Here is a 24299-nt window from a genome sequence, read left to right as displayed (position 1 = left end):
TAGACGGACCTTTGTTGGCAAAGTAATGTCTCTGCTTTTGAATATGCTATCTAGGTTGGTCATAACTTTCCTTCCAAGGAGTAAGTGTCTTTTAATTTCATGGCTGCAGTCACCATCTGCAGTGATTTTGGAGCCTAGAAAAATAAAGTCTGACACTGTTTCCCCATCTATTTCCCATGAAGTGATGGGACCAGATGCCATGATCTTGTTTTTCTGAATGCTGAGCTTTAAGCCAACTTTTTTACTCTCCTCTTTCACTTTCATCAAGAGGCTTTTTAGTTCCTCTTCACTTTCTGCCGTAAGGGTGGTGTCATCTGCATATCTTAGGTTATTGATATTTCTCCCAGCAATCTTGATTCCAGCTTGTGTTTCTTCCAGCCCAGCATTTCTCATGATGTACTCTGCATATAAGTTAAATAAGCAGGGTGACAATACACAGCCTTGACATACTCCTTGTCCTATTTGGAACCAGTCTGTTGTTCATGTCCAGTTCTAACTGTTGCTTCCTGACCTGCATACAGGTTTCTCAAGAGGCAGGTCAGGTGGTCTGGTATTCCCATCTCTTTCAGAATTTTCCACAGTTGATTGTGATCCACACAGTCAAAGGCTTTGGCATAGTCAGTAAAGCAGAAATAGATGTTTTTCTGGAACTCTCTTGCTTTTTCCATGATCCAGCGGATGTTGGCAATTTGATCTCTGGTTCCTCTGCCTTTTCTAAAACCAGCTTGAACATCAGGAAGTTCATGGTTCACATATTGCTGAAGCCTGGCTTGGAGAATTTTGAGCATTACTTTACTAGTATGTGAGATGAGTGCAATTGTGCAGTAGTTTGAGCATTCTTTGGCATTGCCTTTCTTTGGGATTGGAATGAAAACTGACCTTTTCCAGTCCTGTGGCCACTGCTGAGTTTTCCAAATTTGCTGATTTACAATGTATTAATTTCTGCAGTACAGCAAATTAATTCAGTTATATATATATACATTATTTTTCATTTTCTTTTCCACTGTGGTTTATTATAGGATATTGAGTAGAGTTCCCTGTGCTATATATAGTAGGACCTTGTTTAGTCATTCTTTATATAATAGTTTATATAATAGTGTGTATCTGCTAATCCTAAACTCCTAATCTACTGCCACCTACCTCCCCTTTGACAACCACCAGTGTGTTCTCTGTGTCTGAGTCTTTTTTTTTTTTTGTAGATATGTTCATTTGTGTCATATTTTAGATTCCACATAGAAATGATATCATATGGTATTTGTCTTTCTTTGTCTTTTTTCACTTGGTATGATAATCTCTAGATCTTTCCAGTATTGCTGCAAATGTCATAATGTCATTCTTTTTCATGGTTGAGTAGTATTAATGGAGACAAGTCTTGATACTGAAAGAGCTTCTTTTTTTCCCTTCACACTTCCATCTTCTTCCCAATAGGAAATGAGATGGTTCTCTTATAGATGACTTCTAATGACCATTTAGCTCTTGTAGAAGACACATCAGGTCATTTCATATGCAGTTGATGGAGGTCTCTTTGTTTTTAGCTTGAATGGGTTTTGCAGAGAATAAAAAAACTGCCATAAAATTGCTCACGTTAGGGTCAATTCAATCTTTAGAAGCAATGGGAACACTCACCTAATATTCATTAAATGTTTACCTTTCAGATTTAGAGAAAAGTTCTTGTGCGTTTGGAACTTAAGATTTATCAGGGAGACCAAAAGGTGGATCCAAGGATTACCATACACAATGAAAAATAGGATAGAAATGAATGATATATGCTGAGGCTCCACTGGTCAGAGAGGAAGACTTTGTTACTCAGGCTGGATAAAGGGAGATTTTCTGGAGGAAGGACTCTGGGATTTAGTCCCAAAGGACACACATCTCATGCATCCACATGTGACTATGTTGTGTCACTGTGCCCAAGCTGCTCTCTGCCTAGAAGGAGCTATCTGATTCAACATGGTAAACACCTACTCAACTTTTAAAACTTAGCTTGAAGGTGGTAGCCATGATAGTGTCTATCCTACCTCTGCAGAAAAAAATAATAACCTTATAATTATGTAAAATATGTATACAACTCCCCACTGCTGCTGCTGCTGCTAAGTCGCTTCAGTCGTGTACAACTCTGTGCGACCCCATAGATGGCAGCCCACCAGGCTCCCCCGTCCCTGGGATTCTCCAGGCAAGAACACTGGAGTGGGTTGCCATTTCTTTCTCCAGTGCATAAAAGTGAAAAGTGAAAGTGAAGTCGCTCAGTTGTGTCCGACTCTTAGCGACCCCATGGACTGTGGCCCACCAGGCTCCTCCGTCCATGGGATTTTCCAGGCAAGAGTACTGGAGTGGGGTGCCATTGCTTCTCCAACTCCCCACTAAAACCAACCAAATAAATATATTGAAACAAGTCTTATTTCTATTCCTCCCCACTTCCCTCTTGCTCCTTATACATCACCTTTTTTTAATAGAATGTGGTTATTTTGTGAAGCAAAAAGACAAATTTGTACCTCCTTTCCTATGCAAACGTTAGCATTTTATACATGCTTTATTCCACTTTGTTTTTCTCTCATAACCATATATTCTGGAGCTCACATTGTAGGATTATGTGCAAAGCTTCATTCATTTTCAAACTCACGTATATTCTATGGTATGGATATACCACAGTTTAGTCCCCAGTATAGGGACATTTCAGATGGTTCTCTCATTTTGCTGGTATAAATGATGTAAAAATATCTTTATGAATGCATTTTGTCTTAGTCAGCTCTGCCTCCTATGGCAAAATGCCATAGAATGGGTGACCTGAATAGCAGACATTTATTTCCCACAGTTCTGGAAGTTGGAAAGTCCAGGATCAAGATGCCAACTTATTTGATTCCTACTGATAGCTGTCCTCTGACTAGTGAATGGCCTTCTGCTCACTGTGTCTTGTCAGAGAAAGAAAACTCTTCTGTCTCTCTTCTTGTTCTTATAAGGGCACTAATCATATTGTGATGGCTCTACCCTTATGATATCACATAGACCTAATTACTTCTCCCAGAGCCCCTAATTCCTAATACTATCACATTGAAAGGATAGGGCTTCAATATATGAATTTAAGATGTCCTCAGTCTATAATACATTAAAAAATGTGGGGAAAGAGCAGTGTTTCTTTTAAAAAATATATATATTATATGTATTGTATATATAATTATGTATTATATATATAATTATATATATATAGTATATATATAATATATATGTGGCTTTGCCACATCTTAGATTTGCCACAGGGGATCTACTTCCCCACAAGGATCAATCCGGGTTTCCCTTCATTGGGAGCATGGAGTCTTAGCCACTGGAGCACCAGGGAAGCTCCACGGCCAGTGATACTTGAACCAAAGTGAGGTTTCTAGGTCAAAGTGTAAATCCCATGTAATTTTGCTAGATAATGCTAAATTTCACACTTAGCATTTACACAATTTTTATGGCCCTTACCCATATATTGGAGTGTGTTTTTCCCCACATACTGGAATATGTTCTTGATCTTTTGGGTTACTGCTAACTTGATATGTGAAAAATGACAAGTTTTGATTAGCATTTATTCTATTGTGAGCAATGTCAGGTATATTTTCCCTGCTTTTAGGTTTATTTGCATTTATTTTCTTGTGAACTGTCTGTTCTTGTCTTCAACATATGTTTCCATGTATTGTTGACTTCTTCATTTTTATATTAATTTTTAAAGTATATAAGAAATGTTAATACTTTATGATATAAATTATATTTCCCAGTTTGTCAATTTGTCTTTTTAATTTATTTATGTTATCTGAAAATTGTTTCATTAAACTTTTTTTATATAAATAAGTTCATCCATATTATTTTTATTGCTTTTGGATTTTGGATTATTGTTAGTTAAGTTTTTGCCATTTCCAGTTTGTAAAGAAATTCTTTCTTGTTTTCCTCTAATACTCGTATATATTTGATTTTTTTATATTTAAATTCTTTGTTTGGAATTTTATCCTGGTCTGCAGTATGAGGAGTGGAACCAGTTTTATCTTTTACTATGCAGCTTCCCAATTTTCTAAGAAACACTTATTAAAGAGTCATTTTTCCCCTGTTGATTTGTGCTGCCTTCCTTTCAATCAGTTCAGTCATTCAATTGTGCCCGACTCTTTGCGACCCCATGGACTGTAGCGCGCCAGGCTTCCCTGTCCATCACCAGCTCCTGGAGCCTGATCAAACTCATGTCTGTCGAGTCAGTGATGCTGTCGAACCATCTCATCCTCTGTCGTTCCCTTCTCCTCCTGCCTTCAATCTTTCCCAGAGTCAGGGTTTTCCAGTGAGTCAGTTATTCACATCAGGTTGCCAAAGTATTGAAGTTTCAGTTTCAGCCTCAGTCCTTCCAATCACTATTTAGGACTGATTTCCTTTAGGATGGACTGGTTTGATCTTGCAGTCCAACAAACGCTCAAGGGTCTTCTCCAACATCACAGTTCAAAAGCATAAATTCTTCGACTCTCAAATTTCTTTATTGTTCAATGCTCACATCCATACCTGACTACTGGAAAAACCATAGCTTTGAGAAGATGGACCTTTGTGGGCAAAGTAATGTCTTTGCTTTTTAATATGCTGTCTAGGTTGGTCATAGCTTTTCTTCCAAGGAGCAAGTGTCTTTTAATTTCATGGCTTCAGTCATGCCTTCCCTTATCATATACTAAATTTCGCTGTGCACCGGGATGTCTTTTGGATATTCTGTTCTGGCCATTGTTCTATTGTTCCATGCATTCATCCATCATCCATCCACGTTTGATGCAGAGCCAGTAGAACCGACCTCAGCACTTCTTTTTTTCAGTGTTTTCCTTGCTCAATTGACTTGCTTATTTCTTCTACCAAATGAGCATTATCATTAATTTGTCTAGAACAAAGAAACAAAACAAGCACACAAACTAAACACCTAATGGTCTTTTGGTTAAACTTGTGTTAAATGTACACATTAATTATGAGAGAAATTTTATCTTAAGAGGATGTTCAAGTGTATTTGTGTTTTTAGGCATGTGCTATAGTTTCCTTATTTTGCTGTTACATGTTTCTCATAAAATTTACACTTGGAGATCTTCCTTTCTCCTTTCCTAACTTTCTGACTTTCTTCCTTCCTTCTTGCCCATTTTTCTTTCTTCTTGCCTTCTCTTTCCTTCTTGTATGTCTTCTTCATTTCTTCCTTCATTCATTTTTTCCTTCCTTCCCTTCAGTGTCATAAAGGAGTGTCCTCTATTTTTAAACTAAGGTTGCCTGTATAGATGAAGTTTTTGATTTCCATATGTTAATTTTATGGCTTACAACTTTTGTTTGTACTAATTTTACATTGATTATTTTAGTGTTTCTAGGTATGTAATCTGATAATCCACAAAGAGTATTATTTCTTCCTTTCTAGTTTGTATGCCTCCAGTTGTTTTTTCTTATCTAATGTCTATGGCTGAAACTCTAACACAATCTAAAATATGCTTGCTATTGTTCTTTTTTTGACCTGAGTGGGAAATTCTAGCAAGTGTTTTTACATTAATTATCTTTTAAATGAGTGGACAGATAATATCCTTTTTCTTCCTATTGTGATAAACCTATTTCTTTATCTATGCTTCTAAATTTCCCTACATTGAACCTACTTGCATTTTTGAACTAAGTCCCCATTTGGTTTTTATGTTCTTTCTAAATATTGTGTTGAGCTTCATTTGCTGCTATTTTTGTAATTTTTAAACCTATATTTATAACTTAGTCTGCAATTTTTTCTTTTGGTGGAATCTTTGTCAAGTTTTAGAATCACCTTTATGCTTATTTCATATAACACATTTGGAAGATTTTTGGAGAAGTATAAGTTCAGTTCAGTTAATTCAGTTCAGTCACTCAGTTGTGTCCGACTCTTTGCGGACACAGCACCTGAATCACAGCACATCAGGCCTCCCTGTCCGTCATCAACTCCCAGAGTTCACCCAGACTCACGTCCATCGAGTCAGTGATGCAATCCAGCCATCTCATCCTCTGTCCTCCTCTTCTCCTCCTGCCCCCAATCCCTCCCAGCATCAGAGTCTTTTCCAATGAGTCAGCTCTTCGCATGAGGTGACCAAAGTACTGGAGTTTCAGCTTTAGCATCATTCCTTCCAAAGAAATCCCAGAGCTGATCTCCTTCAGAACGGACTGGTTGGATCTCCTTACAATCCAAAAGACTCTCAAGAGTCTTTTCCAATACCACAGTTCAAAAGCATCAATTCTTCGGACCTCAGCCTTCTTCACAGTCCAACTCTCACATCCATACATGACCACTGGAAAAACCATAGCCTTGACTAGATGGACCTTTGTTGGCAAAGTAATGTCTCTGCTTTTCAATATGCTCTCTAGGTTGGTCATAACTTTCCTTCCAAGGAGTAAGCGTCTTTTAATTTCATGGCTGCAGTCACCATCTGCAGTGATTTTGGAGCCCAGAAAAATAAAGTCTGACACTGTTTCCACTGTTTCCCCATCTATTTCCCATAAAGTGATGGGACCAGATGCCATGATCTTCGTTTTCTGAATGTTGAGCTTAAAGCCAACTTTTTCACTCTCCTCTTTCACTTTCATCAAGAGGCTTTTCAGTTCCTCTTCACTTTCTGCCATAAGGGTGGTGTCATCTGCATATCTGAGGTTATTGATATTTCTTCCGGCAGTCTCGATTCCAGCTTGTGTTTCTTCTGGTCCAGCATTTCTCATGATGTACTCTGCATAGAAGTTAAATAAGCAGGGTGACAATATACAGACTTGATGTACTCCTTTTCCTATTTGGAACCAGTCTGTTGTTCCATGTCCAGTTCTAACTGTTGCTTCCTGACCTGCATAAAAATTTCTCAAGAGGCAGATCAGGTGGTCTGGTATTCCCATCTCTTTCAGAATTTACCACAGTTTATTGTGTTCCACACAGTTAAAGGCTTTGGCATAGTCAATAAAGCAGAAATAGATGTTTTTCTGGAAACCTCTTGATTTTTCCATAATCCAGCAGAGGTTGGCAATTTGATCTCTGGTTCCTCTGCCTTTTCTAAAACCAGCTTGAACATCAGGAGGTTCACGGTTCACATATTGCTGAAGCCTGGCTTGGAGAATTTTGAGCATTACTTCATTGCATGTGAGATGAGTGCAATTGTGCCGTAGTTTGAGCATTCTTTGGCATTGCCTTTCTTTGGTATTGGAATGAAAACTGACTTTTTCCAGTCCTGTGGCCACCTCTGAGTTTTCCAAATCTGCTGCCATATTGAGTGCAGCACTTTCACAGCACCATCTTTCAGAATTTGAAATAGCTCAACTGGAATTCCATCACCTCCACTAGCTTTGTTCGTAGTGATGCTTTCTAAGGCCCACTTGACTTCCCATTGCAGGGTGTCTGGCTCTAGGTGAGTGATCACACCATCGTGATTATCTGGGTCATGAAGATCTTTTTTGTACAGTTCTTCTGTGTATTCTTGCCATCTCTTCTTAATATCTTCTGCTTCTATTATGTCCGTACCATTTCTGTCCTTTATCGAGCCCATCTTTTCATGAAATGTTCCCTTGTTATCTCTAATTTTCTTGAAGAGATCTCTAGTCTTTCCCATTCTGTTGTTTTCCTCTATTTCTTTGCATTGATCGCTGAAGAAGGCTTTCTTATCTCTTCTTGCTATTCTTTGGAACTTTGCATTCAGATGTTTATATCTTTCCTTTTCTCCTTTGCTTTTCGCTTTTCTTCTTTTCACACTTATTTGTAAGGATTAAAATTATCTGCTCTTTTAAGGATTCTCTTGAGGAAACATTGGATCCTGCTGTATTTTTCCTTAGGATGCTCTTTAAATGATTTTTCTGTTTATTTTTTCAAGTGTTGGTCTTTTAAAAGTATCTATTAAAATTTTCCATCTGAATCAGTACTAGTTTTGATGAGTTTGAGACCCTGAATTACTTGAGATCATAACCATAACTCTTTTGTTTAGTTTTCTCAAAGGCCAGAATTACTGAAAATTAGTAGTCATACAGTAAATGTGTATAGAGTATTTGTTACACAATGCACTGGCAAGTGGTAGAGAAAGAACAATTCAATCAGCAACTGTCATATTTGTGCTTCCTGGAAGAGTTGGTGGATTAAACATGTGTATTTACCTTCATCTCCTTCTAATACTTCACATAATTGATTTTTTAATGGTCCTGTCAGCAGCTGATCATAGAAACATCTTGTCTCTTACCACCTCTTAACCTTCAACTTTAATAACAACGTGATCATAAAAGATCTAAAGTGTACCTGGCCAGAAGTTAGGGAAGCTAAAGGAGGAGCTAGCCTATCTGGAGTAATAGTTGGCTTGGCTGCCCCATATTTACAACTAAAGTCAGCAGATAAGTGACAATGTGTATTATCTGCAGTAGCACCTCATGTCCTACGTTGAACTCCCAAACACATTGCAGTGTCATTTCTACATTCCAAATATAATGTAAAATATTCCTTTAAATGGTGGACTCTAGCAATGCCAAGAGAGAAGCCCTAAAGACATTAACATGATTTCTTACTAAGTTGTCCAGCCAGTTAACCCTACAATAAAGCCCATGGAAAGCAAACCACAAACGTTTGCTTAGTACTAACAATCAGTATATTGGAGACCATTGTTAAGTCAGTAACATAATTAGTTATTAGCTTTTTCTTGATATATATAACAGTCTAATAAATCCTTAGCAGTATTAATTAATGATAAGGCTAGTTAATATATATTAAGATTCTTATTATGTTTAATTTTTTATGATAGTTATACCCTGTGTTTGATAGTGAAAGTGATAGTCACTCAGTCATGTCAGACCCTTTGCAACACCATAGACTGTAGTCCACCAGGGTCTTCTGTCCTTGGAATTTTCCAGGCAAGAACTTTGGAGGGGGTAGCCATTCCCTTCTCAGGGGATCTTCTCAACCCAGGGATTGAACCCAGGTCTCCTGAATTGCATGCAGATTCTTTTTGGTCAGAAACATTAGAAAAACTCTGCTGTTTACTAGTAGTTATATTATTGTTTTAACTTCAAACATGTTTAAATCCATGAGTTCATAATAAAACTAAAAATATTCTAACCGGTCATTTTTGGAGGATACTAGGAACCACTTCGGTATTTTGAAACTTATGAATTAAAGGGATAACATCAAGTATTTATCTTGTTTTTCCCATGCAATCTTGTAGTTTAGAGAAACCAACTAGTTGATGGCTGATAATTTATTTGTGTCAAGTGTTCCCACTAATAAATTAAGGAATGATATAACAACTGCTTACCAGCTGATATGTCTTTGACCTTATATTTTTGAACTCATTTACAGTATCTGTAAATAGAAATGTTTGTTACTGGGCCTCCCAGTAACTGAACCAAAGTTTAAGAAGACCGTGCATTAGGAATTGCAGGGTTACTAAGGTTGGAAATGAACCGTAATCCTTGGTGCCTTATTAGTAAGATGTTTCTTTTACATTCATGTCACACTGCAATGTGACCTGCTCTATGAGGTCAGTGACACAGTGCATGTCTGTCCTGTAGCTCCATTTCTGTTCAGGTCCTGGATCCTCTGTTTGGATTGTATTGGCTAAGTGGCTTGCTTTTTTGGCAAACATCATTCAATCAGGGGCCTGACAAACACTTGCTCTCTTGTTGTTCTTAGAGTCTTTACCACAGAAATGTGCCTGCTGACTTTCGAGAGATGTTAGCAGGAGAGTACCCCAGCTTGTGATCAACAAGTTCCTCTGACTCTGCACTGACTTCAGATAATTGGGCAACCCTATAAAGACCGTCCAAGCTTGGCCAAGTACTCCCCAGCCTCAATTATCAAGGACAGAATCATGAAACGATTGTTGTCTTAAGACAGTTCTGTAGTGGTTTGTTATCTAGCAATAGAGAAAAGACAAGATTACCAAATACTGACTATTATTGAAACTGATTGTGATATCAAGTTTATTTTGTTTTTACTCCCTGTGCTCTTAGTGTGTATATGACTTTTTTGGGTCATAAAAAGTAAAAAAGAAAACACTGAATTTAAATATCACTTGAAATAATTTATAAATTATTTTAATTTCCTTTCAATATTTAGGAATTGCATGTCATAAATTTTCTAATAATATGTTTAATTTTGTTTTTTAGTTATTTAAAATATATCATTTCAAATTTTAAAATATGATATATTCAGAAAAGCCTAGCTTTTTGACTGTTTACTCTCCCCTTTTCTTTCTCCAAGGTATGTATTTAAAGTAGTTATTACCTGAATATTTTGGAAAGTATTTTGGAGAGTTGTTAGTAAGTCTGGAGTTAAATTTGTGATATATGTGTAGATAAAAATAAGGGCTATGACAGAGATAATGAGACAATCATTAATTTCAAGGAAAAGAAAATTTTGTTCAGGAAACACAACCACACTATTACGCTTGCTATTTGTGAATATCATGCATATTGTTGTTTTACCATAAACAGTGATTACTGATCTAGCTAAAATTGCAATCCTCCTATATTGGAAGTATAGGGAAACAGAAAATTCTTTGCATGTGGAAAGACATGATGAAAAAGATAAGTTCTCATCTTTCCCATTGATAAACAAATAGATAACCTATAAATATATTATAAGTAGTAATATGGACATGCAATTGAGAGATAAAATATTTAATACCCAAAGAATAAACTGAGAAATAAATGTCATAGCCTCTGCACAGAAGGGAGGTAGCGCCTATTGGTTTTTCTTGATAGGCACTAATTCATTACAAAAAGTGGGAAAAAAATCAAATAAGCAGAAAATTGACCAAAAAAAGAAGAGGAAACATAGCATGAAATAACTTAATAATGATAGTTTATATTCATCAAGTTCTTCCTATGTGTCATGTACTATGCTAAGTGTTGTATATGGATTATCTCTGAATCCTTACTACAATTATATGACATAGACTCACTTTATACCTATAACCACATGAGACAATTAATGCTTTGAAGCTTTATTAGCTATGTATTGCTGCACAATTGAGCAAAACTGGAGGCAATGGACATTATCAGATTAAAAGGACCCATTTTTGTCTGGGTCCTTAAGCTACTTGGCTGAGTAGTTCTGGTTCAGTCTTAAGGGTCTGTTGTCACACAGGTGTTTAACTCTAGAGATCTTTGGATCTCACGTACACAACATGCCTCAGGAGCTCCCAGACTCACCCTGTGGATCCCTTCAAAGGGCTTCTTCAGGACCTAGCAGTTGGCATCTCTGAAAGCTTGTACTTCAAAAGCACCCAAGATGGAAACTACTTGTCTTTTTACAATCTGGTCTTGAAAATGACATCATATTTGGTTAGAAGCAAATCTTTAATTCCAGCCTATACTCGTGGGGAGGGTATGGATTTCAAGAAGTGCTGATTAGGTGAGTTATTTTAGAGGTTGCTGTGCATATTTTCATATGTGTGACACACACCATGGTGTGTTATCAGTTTAAGCCAATAGAAATAAGCTATATGTCATGCTTAGTATGTAGGGTACAAGCTTTCATCTTCCCATCGGCCCCCCAGCTTTAGAAACAGTACATGACTTCAAGGGAGAATTACATGAGAACAAGGATCACCTTGAAATCACTCTAATTTACACAAAGTCAAAGCCTCTGAAGCTTTAGAACTTTATTGGTAATGAATTATTTGAGGCAGCCCTCACACTTGATTGTGACAAACTGCAGCTTCGTGTTCCTGGGACGGGGTATTAGTCACAGGGGCACGTTGTCTAAGGCGAGGAGTTGTTGCTCTACCTTTAAAGTTGTTAGGAGCCACTGAAGTGTTTTAGGCATGGAGGATGACATAATTAGGTGTGTACCTACTGCTCTGAGCTATGTTATTTTGTTTCAAGCATCCAATGACATTCTATTTTCTCATGCATGAGATGGCAGATGCCTGCTTTCCACCCCACCAGCTTCATTCATGTGGTGAAATGAGATTTATAAATTTCTTTTATCTGCAGATTGCTCAAAGTGTCCCATCTCAGGACAGCTGTGTCTGCCTCTCTTTGAACACATAAGGGTCTTTGTGGCTGTAACCAGGTTGTAACCTCCCAAGGCACAGACACTCTGGCTTATCCTTGGTCTGTTACTCACTGGCTACCACAGTGTTGACATATATGAAGGACTCAGTAAATGCTTCTTAAGTCAAACTGAATTAAACTTTACTGGGCACTGTATCTTTGATGATCCTGTTTGTGATGCCAATCGTCTTGCTGTTCACACTGTTAGTACTCTTCGCTGAATCCAGGATAGGGAAGGTGTGAGCTAAGAGGCTGGAAGGAGAATCCAGGAGCCATAGGAACTGTAGACACATTTATTCTCTCTTGTCAGGCATGGCAGTCATAACACAGCCTCTCTCCTGGCTGACATAGCGCCTGTAGCAGCAACCATAACCTAACTATAATATAGCCATAATGGAACCATAGCATAACTTCTTATAACATAACCATGGTGTCACTCCAATGTAGTCTCAATGTGGCAGCAGTCAGGGCTTTTATGGTGAAGCTCATACAGCTGTACCATGCACAGCCACCTGTGACCAAGTGAGTACCTCCTGATGCGCATGTGTAGTGCTGTAAGTGATCTCAGCTTTTACATAGTCACTATTTCAAAATGTGCAGCAAGAGCGAGAAGCTATGGGGCAAAAGGGCCTGACCATGCCACCTTGGCTAATTTCCTCTTTCCCTACATGCACCTATTGGGTGATAGTTATTGTTCTGAGCTCTGGGTATACAGAGATAAGATAATGTCATTTTACTTTATTAGTGGGATTTCTCGATCTTATGATAGCTCTATTTTTAGAGCTTATTTTTAGTTTTCTAAGGAACCTCCATACTGTTCTCCTTCATGAAAGTAAAAGTTTTAGTTCCTCAGTCGTGTCTGACTCTTTGTGATCCTCTGGACTATAACCCACCAGGCTCCTCTGTCCATAGGATTCTCTAGGCAAGAATACTGGAGTGGGTAGCCATTCCCTTCTCCAGGGGATCTTCACATCTGGGGGAATAGAACCTGAGTCTCCTACATTGCAGGCTGGAAGGAGACCCCAGGAGCCACCAGGGAAGCCTTTTATATTCCCATCAACAGTGTCATAGAGCTCCTTTTTATCCACAACCTCTCTAGCATCTATTATTTGTACATTTTTAATTTTTTGTATCCCATTGTGAGTGTGACAGCCTACTAGGTGATGAAACACAGCCGCAAACTGCACTCAGTCACCACTTAGATTCTGTAACCATTGCAGGAGATGGAATAGTGTATGATGTCCTAGCTTCACAGCTGTGTGAGTGTAGGTGAAGGACAATACATCAGCATAGGGAAGGGCTGTATAATAGGAAAGGGGAGATTTTTTAGAGACTGTAACCTAGGAGCTGTTGAGAAGAATGGGTATTAGGATGAATGCCGGAGACAGTTCCATCAAACATTGGGCTACTTGTTTCTGAAGGCTTAGAGGGAAATAAGATTATAGGAGACGGGAAAGAAATCACAATTGGAAGTCAATACAGTAAGAGTTACTGATCCTCCAAAGGGACATGCAGAACCAAGCAAAGTTTCCTCTCTGCTGCCTTTATGTCTTTCCAGCCCTCTATGAGCAATCCTGCGAGGTGTACAGGCACCAAGGCAACACGGCTGGTTTCTTCTATATCGACTCAGATGGCAGCGGCCCCCTGGGACCTTTCCAAGTGTACTGCAACATCACAGGTAAGGGTGTAAAATTCCCACTCATGCTTCATGTCATTACGTGATGGTACACAGCAAAGGAAAACCCACTGGAAGGGAACACTTGTATAAATAAAAAAAAAAATTAAAGACCAACTTCAGAGGGGAGATTGTATTTAGGTAAATAATAGGAATTAGCAACTATTTTATTTTCATGAGAGAAGAGAATGTGATAATGGTCTTGACAAGGTTCCACTGAACCAAGGATTAATTATCAAGCATATTTTGCAGAGCTAACCAAGGTCATTTCTCTCTTAGAAGTCAAAAACAAAAAGAAAACCTCTCAGAGTTGGGGGGATTAAACAAAATCTTCTATATTAGTGCAACTGACCAGTTATCCTGCAGATGCCTAATCAAAACCTGGGATAATTCTATTTTCCCTGGCAATCTCATAACCTTTTTTTTTTTTTTTTTAAATTTTTTTTTTTTAAAAAAAATCACATGCTCCCCATCCTGAACCCTCCTCCCTCCCAACCTCCCCATACCATCCCCTGGGCCTTCCCAGCGCACCAGCCCCAAGCATCCAGCATCGTGCACTGAACCTGGACTGGCATCTCGTTTCATACATGACATTTCACATGTTTCAGTGACATTCTCCCAAATCTTCCCACCCTCTCCCACAGAGTCCATAAGACTGTTCTATACATCAGTGTCTCTTTTGCTGTCTCTGTACACAGAAGTTACCATCTTTCTAAATTCCATATATGGAAACGTTAGTATACTGTATTTGGCTTACTCTGTATAATAGTCTCCAGTTTCATCCACCTCATTAGAAATTCAAAAAATCCATTGTGTATATGTACCACAGCTTTCTTATCCATTCATCTGCTGATGGACATCTAGGTTGCTTCCATGTCCTAGCTATTATAAACAGTGCTGCGATGAAATGCCCAAGTGGGATTGCTGGATCATAAGGCAGTTCTATTTCCAGTTTTTTAAGGAATCTCACACTGTTCTCCATAGTGGCTGTACTAATTTGCATTCCCACCAACAGTGCAAGAGGGTTCCCTTTTCTCCACACCCTCTCCAGCATTTATTATTTGTAGACTTTTGGATCGCAGCCATTCTGACTGGTGTGAAATGGTACCTCATAGTGGTTTTGATTTGCATTTCTCTGATAAAGAGTGATGTTGAACAACGTGTTTGTTAGCCATCTGTATGTCTTCTTTGGAGAAATGTCTATTTAGATCTTTGGCCCATTTTTTGATTGGGTCATTTATTTTTCTGGAGTTGAGCTGTAGGAGTTGTTTGTATATTTTTGAGATTAGTTGTTTGTCGGTTGCTTCATTTGCTATTATTTTCTCCCATTCTGAAGGCTGTCTTTTTCACCTTGCTAATAGTTTCCTTTGATGCAGAAGCTTTTAAGTTTAATTAGGTCCCATTTGTTTATTTTTGCTTTTATTTCAATATTCTGGGAGGTGGGTCATAGAGGATCCTGCTGTGATGTATGTCAGAGAGTGTTTTGCCTATGTTCTCCTCTAGGAGTTTTATAGTTTCTGGTCTTATATTGAGATCTTTAATCCATTTTGAGTTTATTTTTGTATATGGTGTTAGAAGTGTTCTAGTTTCATTCTTTTACAAGTGGTTGACCAGATTTCCCAGCACCACTTGTTAAAGAGATTGTCTTTAATCCACTGTATATTCTTGCCTCCTTTGTCAAAGATAAGGTGTCCATATGTGCGTGGATTTATCTCTGGGCTTTCTATTTTGTTCCATTGATCTATATTTCTGTCTTTGTGCCAGTACCATACTGTCTTGATAACTGTGGCTTTGTAGTAGAGCCTGAAGTCAGGTAGGTTGATTCCTCCAGTTCCATTTTTCTTTCTCAAGATCGCTTTGGCTATTCAAGGTTTTTTGTATTTCCATACAAATTGTGAAATTATTTGTTCTAGCTCTGTGAAGAATACTGTTGGTAGCTTGATAGGGATTGCATTGAATCTATAAATTGCTTTGTGTAACTTCTTTCTAAAAGTAGTCTAAGGACATATTAAGAGCCAGTTACTATATGGAAACAGCATGTGATTACTAATTTATTCTTTAAAAAAAAAAAAAAACAATTCCACACCGCAACCTGGTGTAATAGTTATTTAAAAATATAGCAATATGAGTACTCTGTTGTGAATATTGTTAATCAGCACATACACATTTTTGGTTTGTTTGTTTTGAGCACTGGCCTTTGAAAATGCCAGCAGAATCATGTAATGAAGCAGAAAAGTAGGAGTCTATCAAGGCTCTTTGAGTCCTTAGGCCCCAGGCTCTATTGCAACTGGGTAACCGCATCACATCTGTGGAGCTCTTTCCATAGCCAAACACTGTCCTGGGGACCCAGGATATTCAGAGAAATAAGACATAGTCATTGTCATTCATAGGCAGTAAAATCAGGAAAAACAGCATGCAATATTACAGGTAGAAATGTAAACAAACCATTGCCAAAACAGTGATGAAGGGCATTTAGCAATAATTTGCCCATCTGAATACAAAGGACCACACTTTTTCTGCAGAAAATGCTAGTTACATGGAATTGTGTGTCATTTCATTCCATTTCCATAATACTTCATTTCTCCAAAATGTATGCTAACTGCTTCTCAATAGCCCTATGACATAATTAGAAACTGTGTTACTGTTTTCTTTTCATGGTTATGCCAGCCTGTAATGTTCAACAACCTGGTCAAGAAGTAGACTTCTTAGTAGATCTTGGTTATTTTCCAAATTTAATTAACATATGAATCTCTGGGGAATAATGTTAAAAATAGACTTCCCAGAGTCAGAAATTCTAAATTCAGTAAATGCATTTTACTGAGCTTTTCAAGTGATTCTGATGTAATTTGTCCTCAGTCCACAATTTGAAAAAATGGAGGAAGTGATTTGGTTACAGAATGAGGCAAAAGAGATCAGTGTCAGCTGAATGATGGGTGTGACATATAATAATAGGATTTTTGGTCATGGCATCAATTACTCAGCTCCTGCCATCTTTGGGAACTGAACTGAGAGTTTGCAGATATCATGTCTTTTAATTCTTTGCAACAAAAATCTGGGTAGATACTTTTAACTCTCTATGTATTACATAGAAGGAAAGAGCATATGAGAATTTCATGACCTGCTAGACAATAAATCCTGAAAGTTATAGTCAAGACTCAGGAAGCAAGCAAAACCTTCTGGTGCAGCAATAATCTATATCACTGAAACATTAATTGGATACTTTGTATTGCTTTTATTTTGCTTGAAACCCTGTTTTTATTTTTGTAATAAAAGTAATCAATGCTAATTACAGAAAATTTAAGGGGAAAAAAAAGTGTGAAGAAATATAAGGTCATGTATAAACCACAATCAAGAGATTGCTATTGATATTTTATTATTAGATTTTCCTTGGGGCTTTTTAAATATAAATGTATATGTGTGTTTTTCTATGAATGTTTATGTTTTTAGATATATATTTTATATTATGAATTTAATAGATAAGCACAGACTAATCCTATTTTTATTAAAGTATATATATATATATATATATATATATGTTGACTATAGCTTGACAAATTTAACTCCCCAAATAATATAAATATAATAACACACCATGTATGACTGATTCATGTGTCTCATTTACATGAAATGCTCTATCCCTCTTTGGAAAGATTTCTCTCAGGATTTATGTTTGATATTTGTTCATGAGTGGCTAAAGATGAATGTTTACTTATATTAAAGTTTGCTGTTTTGCTGATATGGTGCTAAAGGCATCAAGGCCTCTGAGTTATGTCCCAAAATTGATAGGCTGTTTTGTGCATGATTGAGGAATTCTTTGAAATATGCTTTTTGGTCACATCAATTGCAAATATATAGGTGTTTGGTTTGGTTTTTGTTTTCCTAAAGATACTTGTAGAAATAGAAGCCAAATTCTGTGTAGGCTGAATTATATAATTCTCATATTTAACTGACAAAAATTTTTAATGCATAATATAATGGTAATCAAGTACATTTTTTTTGTTTGTGAATGTTAAGTGTTCTTAAATGTTATTAAATGAGACTGACTTATGACACAGGATAAGTGTGACAAAGTGCTTCAAGGAAGAAAGGGATGCACAAGGGAGGAGGGAGCCAGGGATGGAGGAGAGGGAAGGTGGAAGTCGTCAGAGAAGACATGCTCTGTGTCTCACTCTGTTTTTTTTTTTAATTAATTAATTTATTTTAATTGGAGGCTAATTACCTTACAATATTGTAGTGGTTTTTTGCCATACATTGACATGAATCAGCTATGGGTGTACATGTCCAGAGTGAACAGGGTGGGGGACACATGTTCACTGTGGTTTTTAAAAGCACAAAGCTACTGGTTCCCACACTTTTCAGAGGCATTCCTGAGGTCATAACACAGAAAGTATGAACAATGCTGGGAGGCAGGGAACCTGGGTTCTCTCTCTTCTCTTCCTTGTGCCAGTTGGCTGAGTGCTTTGGCCTGACTGTGCATTTCCAAAATAAGAATCTGGAGCCAAGTGGTCCCACAGGTCTTCCTCATTTAGAACTCCCTGAGACATCATTGGGTGGGTGGGTGGGTGGGGTTCCCTGGGGGCTCAGAGAGATCATTTGAGTTTCAAAAGAAAGGGAAAAAGAAAAGTTTCTCGTAAGTCTGAAGACACTTGTAAATGGATATCTTGAGGGTGATGAACAGGTTTTATTTATGGAAAACTGTAAATCTGAATCCCAGATACAATGTGTCTCTTTACAGTGTATGCTACCCATTTCTACAGATGAGGTGGCATTTTACCCCTCCTGGGAAATTTAAGTCTGTAGTGGCAAAGAACCTGCAGTGTGGGAGACTTAAGAGATGCAGGTTCAGTCCCTTGGTTGGGAAGATCCCCTGGAGGAGGGAGGGCATAGCAACCTACTCCAGTGTTCTTGCCTGGAGAATTCCATGGACAGAGGAGCCTGGTGGGCTATGGTCCATAGGTTTGCAAAGAGTCAGGCCCGACTTAGGTAACTTAACAGCATCTCACCTACTACAGGGTAATCTTTGGGAGATGAGGTCCCCAAGTACCCCTTTTGGTGGAAAGCAGTGTGATCTCTGCCTGGGATGGTAGGGCAAATTATAGGAGAAACTAAGGGTGTGATTAAGCTGATGTGTAGGGTGGACTAAATGTAGGCTTGTACAGATTTCAACAGGGTGCCATACCCAAGGCTATATTCTAAGTAACTTCACTACAGGACTGGGCTTCCCTGTGTGGCTTAGACGGTAAAGCATCTGCCTCCAATGCGGGAGATCCGGGTTCAATCCCTGGGTTGGGAAGATCCCCTGGAGAAGGAAATGGCAACCCACTCCAGTACTCTTGCTGGGAAAATCTCATGGATGGAGGAGCCTAGTAGGCTATGGTCCATGTGATCGAAAAGAGTCAGACAGGACTTCACTTTCGCTTTTTACCACAGGACTAGGGGGTGGGAGAGACGGAAGGCCCAGTGTTTAGATGGAGGACTGAGTGAAGTTATAGATGAGAAAGACAGAGTATGTTTCTTCAGGAATACATGTTTGCCCTGCTTTTAGCTTATCTCTAAATGATGTACAGTTCATTTTGGTTCAATTTAAATGTGTACATTTCAGGCACTGCATGTGCAAACTGCAAAGGATGCACAGTGTGTCTGCCTCAGTGTCTTTGTGCTGCTCTAACAACATTTCACAGATTGACGGCTATAACAACCCCAGGAGTGTGTTGTCTCACAGTTCTCAAGGGTAGAAGAATAAAACCTAGGTGCTAGCAAGGCCCAACCACTCTTATACCTTTTGGGGAGACTCAGTCCTTCCCGGCCTCTTCTCAGCATCTGGCAGTTTGCCTGACCCGTGGGCACTTCTGGGCTCCTAGCAGTAGCCCCTGTCTCTGCCTCTTGAAGACTGTCTCCCTGGTTCCATGTGACCACCACATCACATGTAACCATTTCCTTTTATTCATCTGTGTATCTTTTTCTTTTCTTCTTATAGGGACACCAGTCATGTTGGATTAGGGTCCAACCTAATGGAGTATGATATTATCTTAATTTGATTACCCTTGTGAAGAATCTATTTCTCATTAAAGCCTTGCATATTCACAGGTGCAGAGGATTAGGTATTCAAGAGATCATTTTCGGGGACACAATTCAGCACAGAACAGTATCGTTTCAGTCTCCTTTACAGGCTAATCATGGAAAAGACACAGTGGTAATGAAAACGTCTTGTCAAGGGTGTACCTGTGTGCTGTGTGCTGAGAGCATGCAGTAGGGGCACCTAGCCCAGCCTCTCCTGGAAGAGCTATCAGGCAGACAGGTAATGTCTCTAAGACCTGGATGGAGAGTAGGAAGTGACCAAAAAAAGACACAAAGGATGGCATTTCCAGGAAGAGCAAATGAATGTCAGAACAAGGTTCCAGGGGACCTTGATCCTGCACATTTCTTGGGCCCAAACTCACCAGATGAGTTTCTAGTTTAGAACATTTGGAAAATACATGAAACTGAATGACTAAAAAATTAAAAGATAAAACTCACTTGAATAGGAACAAAACAGAAGTTTTTGAAAATCCGTCATCTGAACTACAGTTTGTCAGCAAGGAAATCTGCTATCTTAATTTTAGGGAAAATAAAGATTTTTCTTCAATTTACTTTTTATTTTTTAATTGGAGTATAGTTGATTTATAGTGTTGTGTTAGTTTCAGGTATACAGCAGAGTAAGTTATACGTATACATATACCCATTCTTTTTCAGATTCTTTTCCCATATAGGTTATTACAGAATATACAGTAGGACCTTGTTATCTATTTTATATATAGTAGTGTGTATATGCTAATCCCAAACTCAATTTTTTATCACAGATAATTCTTGAGTATGCCAGACTATTTACCTATCTCCAAAGGAAAGAAGAAAACTTTTCTTACTTTTAACTTTTTATTTTGCATTGGAGGATAGCTGATTAACAACATTGTAATAGTTTCAGATGGACTGCAAAGGGACACAGTCACACATACACATGTGTCCATTCTTCCCCAAACTCTCCTCCCATCTGGGTTGCCACATAACATTGAGCAGAGTTTCCTATACTACACAGTAGTCATCCATTGAAAATACAGTAGAGTGTACCAGTCCATTTCAAACTCCCTAACTATCTCTACCCTCATCCTTTCCCCCAGCAACCACGAGTTCATTCTCTTAAGACTATGAATCTTTTTGTGTTTTGCAAATAAGTTAATTTATATTACTTCTTTTTAGATTCCACATATAAGGGATGCCATAGGGTATTATTGCTTTTCTGTTTTACATCCTTCACTCACTGGGACAATCTCTAGGTCCATCCATGTTGTTGCAAATGACACTAATTCATTCTTGATAGCTGAGTAATATTCCATTGTGTATATGTCCTGTTTTCTTTATCCATTCCGTTGTCAAGGGACATTTAGTTTGCTTCCATGTCTTGGTTATTATAAACAGTGCTGCAATGAACAATGGAGTATATGTAACTTTTTGGACCATGTTTTTGTTTCCAGACATATGCCCAGAAGTGGGATTGTAGGGTCATAGCTTTATTTTTAGTTTTTTAAAGGGACATCCATATTTGAACAATTTTCCGAGCACCAACAACAAGCCAGTTTTCAGGTTATAGATAGTTTTTGGCACTGTTTTCTACTCTGGAGGACTGGATCTAGAAAATGGATTGCTTACTTTAGGGGCTGTTTAAAAAGGGGTGAATGCACAAGAAGAAATTAGGGAAATACACTATACTACAGACCTTTTAACAAAGGAACTTTTACCACTGTCAGGCTTATTCAGGTGAGGGGAAGGAGTGTGGCCAGAGCAGAAAGGAGGTCAGGATGCGAAGAATCTGTGCCTTAAGACAGCTATGACCTCCAGCGTGGCAAAAGCCAGCAAGGAGCCTGGGGAATAACTTCAGTCTATCCTTGCGCCTTTCAGTCTCTTTCCTACGTCTTCATGTAGCAAATTCTGCTAGATTTTAGAAGGCGAGAGTACTGTAAGTTCTCTACATTCTAACGTTCAAGTTGCAAACTTTCAAAGAAGTGAACCTGTTTTTGCATGTCCATCATGTAACTTAGTTCAGGTGTCTGGCATGCATTGCCATGCATCCTCTACAAGTGGTTGCACTTTTATGTACTTTACTGTACTGTACTATATACAGTACAGTAGTTCACTATCTTTACTTCAAGCCCAGAATGTCCAGAAGCAAGCATAAAAGCAGCAGCAATGTAGCTGGAACTGCTAACTGCTCAGTGATAATGATAGAAATGAGAGAGTGGAGTGAGGTGAAAATATGGTCAGTCAGTCACCTCACTCAATCATGACCGACTCTTTGCAACTCCAAGGACTGCAGCAAATCAGGCTTCCCTGTCTATCACCAACTCCAGGAGCTTGCTCAAACATTGAGATGGTGATGCCATCCAAATATCTCATCCTCTGTCATCCCCTTCTCCTTCTGCCTTCAATCTTTCTCAGCATCAGGATCTTTTCCAGTGAGTCAGTTCTTGGAATTAGGTGGCCTTCCAATGAATGTTTAAGACTGATATCTTTTAGGATTGAATTAGTTTGATTTTTTTGTAGTCCAAGGGACTCTCAAGAGTCTTCTGCAACACCACAGTTCAAAATCATCAATTCTTCAGCACTCAGATTTCTTTATAGTCCAACTCTCACATCCATACATGACTACTGGAAAAACCATAGCTTTGACTACATGGACCTTTGTTGGCAAAGTGATGTCTCTGCTTTTTAATATGCTGTCTAGGTTGGTCATAGCTTTTCTTCCAAGGAGCAAGTGTCTTTTAATTTCATGGTTGCAGTCACCATCTGCAGTAATTTTGGAGCCCAAGAAAATAAAGTCTGTCACTGTTTCCATTGTTTCCCCATCAATTTGCCATAAGTAGATGGGACCAGATGCCATGATCTTCATTATTTGAATGTTGAGTTTTAAGCCAACTTTTTCACTCTGCTCTTTCATCAAGACGCTCTTTAGTTCTTCTTTGCTGTCTGCCATAAGGTGATGTTGTGTGGATATCTGAGGTTATTGATATTTCTCCCGGCACACTTGATTCCAGTTTGTGCTTCATCCAGCCTGGCATTTTGCAGGATGTACTCTGCATACAAGTTAAATAAGCAGGGTGGCAATATACAGCCTTGGCATACTCCTTTCCCCATTTGGAACCAGTCCATTGTTCCATGTCAGGTTCTAACTGTTGCTTCTTGTCCTCCATACAGATTTCTTAGGAGGCAGGTAAGGTAGTCTGGTATCCCCACCTCTCTGTCTTTTTAATTAATGTATTTATTTTAATTGGAGGCTAATTACTTTTCAATACTGTAGTGGTTTTTGCCATACATTGACATGAATAAGCCATGGGTGTACATGTGTCTCCCATCCTGAATCCCCACTCTCACCTCCCTCCCCATCCCATCCCTCAGGGTTGTCCCGGTGCATCAGCATTGAGTGCCCTGTTTTATACATTGAACTTGGACTGGTGATCTATTTCACATATGGTAATATACATGTTTCAATGCTATTCTCTCAAATCATCCCACCCTTGCCTTCTTTCTCCCACAGAGTCGAAGATCTGTTCTTTATATCTGTGTCTCTTTTGCTGTCTTGCATATAGGGTCATCATTACCTCTTTCTAAATTCCATATATATGCATTAATATACCATATTGGTGTTTTTCTTTCTGACTTACTTCACTCTGAATAATAGGCTCAGTTTTATCCACCTCATTAGAACTGATTCAAATACATTCTTTTTAATAGCTGAGTAGTATTTCATTGTGCATAGGTACTACAGCTTTCTTATCCATTCATCTGCTGACAGACATCTAGGTTGCTTCCATGCCCTAGCTATTGCAAACAATGCTGCGATGAACTTTGGGGTACACATGTGTCTTTCAATTCTGGTTTCCTAAGTGTGTATGCCCAGCAGTGGGATTGCTGGCTTGTATGGCCATTCTATTTCCAGTTTTTAAAGGAATCTCCACACTGTTCTCCATACTGGCTGTACTAGTTTTCATTCCCACCAACAGTGTAAGAGGGTTCCTTTTCTCCACACCCTCTCCAGCATTTGTTGTTTGTAGACTTTTTGACAGCAGCCATTCTGACCGGTGTGAGATGGTACCTCATTGTGGTTTTGATTTGCATTTCTCTGATAATGAGTGATGTTGAGCATCTTTTCATGTGTGTGTTAGCCATCTGTATGTTTGCTTTGGAGAAATGTTTGTTTAGTTCTTTGGCCCATTTTTTGATTGGGTCATTTATTTTTCTGAAATTAAGCTGCATGAGCTGCGTGTATATTTTTGAAATTAATTATTTGTCAGTTGCTTCATTTGCTATTATTTTTTCCCATTCTGAAGGCTGTCTTTTCACCTTGGTTATAGTTTCCAGCATTGTGAAAAAGCTTTTAAGTTTAATTAGGTCCCATTTGTTTATTTTTGCTTTTATTTTCATTACTCTGGGAGGTGAGTCATAGAGGATCCTGCTGTGATTTATGTCAGAGAGTATTTTGTCTATATTTTATGCTAAGAGTTTTACAGTTTCTGGTCTTACATTTAGATCTTTAATCCATTTTGAGTTTACTTTTGTGTACGGTGTTTGAAAGTGTTCTAGTTTCATTCTTTTA

General features: G+C 38.3%; 1 protein-coding gene across 1 annotated transcript in view; it reads left to right on the top strand.

Moving 5' to 3' along the window:
• CNTNAP5 (contactin associated protein family member 5) overlaps positions 1-24299 on the top strand; it is a 1036258-nt gene that overhangs the window by 678455 nt on the left and 333504 nt on the right. Inside the window, exon 12 of the mRNA XM_070389061.1 lies at positions 13559-13678. Within this exon, the coding sequence (XP_070245162.1) occupies positions 13559-13678 (120 nt within the window). The remainder of the gene's footprint in view (positions 1-13558; positions 13679-24299) is intronic.

This window comes from Bos mutus, chromosome 2 (genome assembly GCF_027580195.1).
Source record: "Bos mutus isolate GX-2022 chromosome 2, NWIPB_WYAK_1.1, whole genome shotgun sequence".
NCBI lineage: Eukaryota > Metazoa > Chordata > Mammalia > Artiodactyla > Bovidae > Bos > Bos mutus.
This window is presented reverse-complemented; position numbering and strand designations above follow the sequence as displayed.